The sequence below is a fragment of the Ipomoea nil genome, unplaced genomic scaffold (assembly GCF_001879475.1).
Source record: "Ipomoea nil cultivar Tokyo-kokei standard unplaced genomic scaffold, Asagao_1.1 scaffold1652, whole genome shotgun sequence".
Taxonomy (NCBI): domain Eukaryota; kingdom Viridiplantae; phylum Streptophyta; class Magnoliopsida; order Solanales; family Convolvulaceae; genus Ipomoea; species Ipomoea nil.
The window spans coordinates 148,857-151,910 of NW_017618080.1; the positions used below are offsets into that span (position 1 = coordinate 148,857).

Sequence of the window (3,054 nt, forward strand, 5' to 3'; positions counted from 1 at the left end):
CCTGCGGGTATGCGACGGACACCTTGGTGTGTCGTATGCTGTGCCGGCAACAGAAGTCGGCGAAGGCTTGACAGTCAAACTGTCGGCCGTTATCGCTAACCACGTGCTCAGGCAGGCCGAAACGGCAAATCACCTTCTTCCACAGGAAGCGTCGACACTGGTATTCGGTGATGGTGGCCAGTGGCTCGGCCTCGACCCATTTGGTGAAGTAATCGATGGCCACGACGCAGAATTTCAGACGCCAGGGGCGACCGGTAGTGGACCCAGCAAATCGATTCCCCATTTAGCGAACGGGATGACCGTGGTGACCGGCGTGTAGAAGGTGGCCGGCCGGGTATCCTTCCGGGCGAAGGCTTGGCAAATGCCGCACTTAGATATCCACTCAACGCAATCTCGCATCATAGTCGGCCAATAGTATCCCTGGACGACCAGCTTCCGGGCAAGGGTGTGGGCGCCCTGGTGGGCGGCACAGATTCTGTGATGGGCTTCGTCCATTATTTTCTCCGCCTCGGGCCTAAGTAGGCATTTCAAGAGGGGGCCTCCAAATGATCGCTTGTATATTTGTTCGTCAATGATTTCGAACGAGGGGGCCTTTCGTCGAACCCTCGCTGCGACTCCTGAGTCTTCTGGCAACTTCCCCGTTTCCTTATATCGCCGGATGTCGTCAATCCAGAACATCTCGAGATTTTTCTCTCGATCCCACTCTTCGACGTCTACCTGCTGGACTTCTAACGTCGTGTCCTCTGTACTTGGTTGATTTAACTCCTCTTTTTGGCAAATCTTGACAAGGTGATCTGGTACCCCCTCCAGGGCAATTTTCGACAATATGTCAGCCTCAGTGTTGTCTGCTCGCGGAATGTATTCAATTTCATACATCCCGAATCCTCTTAGCATCTCTATCGCCTTCTCCTTATACTGGGCCATCCGAGCGTTCTTAGCTTCGCAGGTGCCTGAAACCTGTCCAACCACTAGCCGAGAGTCGGTTTTGATTCGCAGACGTTCCACCCCTAGCGTTTTGGCGAGTCGTAGACCGCCCAACACAGCCTCGTACCCGGCTTCGTTATTGGACGTTGGAAACAAGTAGCTTAAGGCATAGTAAAGCCGGAACCCTTCCGGGGTAATTAGCATGACTCTGCCTCCACAATGTTGTCGACTCGCTGCTCCGTCCGCGTGCATCTCCCACCATTCGCCTGGATTATCTTCCGTGGTGCCCTCTTTATCATCCTCCCCTGCGGTGCATTCGACCAAGAAGTCGGCTAAGGCTTGCCCCTTAATGGACGGGCGTGGTTGATACTCGATCCCATATTGGGTCAATTCCATGGCCCATTTTACCAATCGTCCTAACGACGTTGGGTTTCGCAATACACTCCCCAGGGGCTGATCTGTCAGGACCCGGACGGTATGGGCTTGAAAATAAGGCGCCAACTTGCGTACAGTAATCACCAACGCGTAGACGATCTTCTCCAAGGCCATGTATCGCGCCTCGGCGACCTTCAAGGAGCGGCTCACGTAATATACCGGATGCTAGGTGCGCTCTTCTTCTCGGACGAGTACTGAACTTACTGCTCTGGGGGAGGCAGCCAGGTATAGGAACAAGGGCTCCCCCACCTGAGGGGTGGATAACATCGGCGGTGTGGAGAGATATTGCTTCAGCTCTTCGAACGACAGTTGGCATTCGGCCGTCCAAGCAAAGCCTTGTTTTTTCTTCATGGCTTCGAAGAATGGTATGGTCTTATCCGCCGCATTGCTTAAGAAGCGACTAAGGGCAGCCAGTCGACCAGTCAGCCGTTGCAAGTCTTTAACGGTACTGGGAGGCTGCATGTCGATGATAGCTTGAACCTTCTCAGGGTTGGGCTCAATGCCTCTCTTGGTCACCATATACCCCAAGAACTTCCCTCCTTGCACTGCGAAGACACACTTTTTTGGGTTTAATCGGATATTATACCTTAGCATCACCTGGAAGCAGTCGGACAAATCCTTCGCGTGCTTTGTCTCCTCCTGGCTCTTGACCAGCATGTCGTCTACGTAGGCCGCCATGGATTTCCCCAACAGGTCTTGGAACAGTCGAGCGATCATCCGAGTGTAAGTAGCCCCTGCATTCTTAAGCTCGAAGGGCATAACTCGGTAACAGTACACTCCGTCCGGCGTTAGAACGCGGTCTTTTCCTCGTCAGCCGAGTGCATGAAGATCTGATGATACCCCCTGAAGGTGTCCATAAAGCTCAGCAACGCCGATCTGGCGGTCTCGTCGACCAACTGATCAATCCGGGGTAAGGGGAATGGATCCTTCGGGCAGGCCTTGTTAAGGTCGGTATAATCCACACACATTCGCAAAGCTGGAGGTTTTGGTATGAGAACTACGTTTGCCAACCACTCTGGGTATTTGACCTCGTGGATATGGTCCGTAGCCAACAACGTGCTCACCTCTTTTTTCACAAATTCCCTTCTGTCGTTTGCCAAGTAGCGCTTCTTCTGTATGACCGGCCGGTGATCCAGTTCTACGGCGAGTCGGTGGGCGATGATGGATCGGTCGACACCCGGCATGTCTTCCAGGCCCCAATAGAAGACCAACCGGTGCTCTCGAAGCACCCTGATGACTTCCTCTTGTATTTCTTCTGGGAGACCAACCCCAATCCGGACCCGCCGGTCCGGTCGCTCTGGGTCGATCTCGACCTCCTCTAACTCGACGGCCGGCTCCGGGCAGGGTATCATTGCTTTCTTTGGGGGTCTTTCTGTGATTTCATGGACTTGCATCTCACGTTTACCCATTCCTTTTCAAGCTTGTATGTAGCAATCCCGGGCGACTCTTCTGTCGCAGCGAACCACGCCTACCCCGCTTGGCGTGCGAAACATCAGGCAGAGGTGCTCAATAGAGATTAGTGCTCCCAAATCCTCCAGGCCTGGTCGGCCGAGTATGGCATTATGTGAGTAGGCTAGGTCTACCACGATGAATTTCATATTGAGCTTCTGTACGTCTGGGTAGCTACCAATCTCCACCGGCAGGGTAATAGATCCTCCTGCCTCTACCCAGTCGCCTGTGAAGCTGGCGAGTGGC

General features: G+C 53.7%; 1 protein-coding gene across 1 annotated transcript; it reads right to left on the reverse strand.

The window, feature by feature from the left end:
• Window positions 1-234: 234 nt before the first annotated feature.
• Window positions 235-1,473, reverse strand: LOC109191483. The gene has a single exon (XM_019342143.1). It carries the CDS (start codon window positions 1,471-1,473, stop codon window positions 235-237), a length of 1,239 nt encoding a protein of 412 aa, XP_019197688.1.
• Window positions 1,474-3,054: the final 1,581 nt, after the last annotated feature.

What these genes read in the sequence shown, in the direction of transcription:
- LOC109191483 (XM_019342143.1), bottom strand. Translation starts at nt 1,473, where the DNA reads ATGGCCTTGGAGAAGATCGTCTACGCGTTGGTGATTACTGTACGCAAG.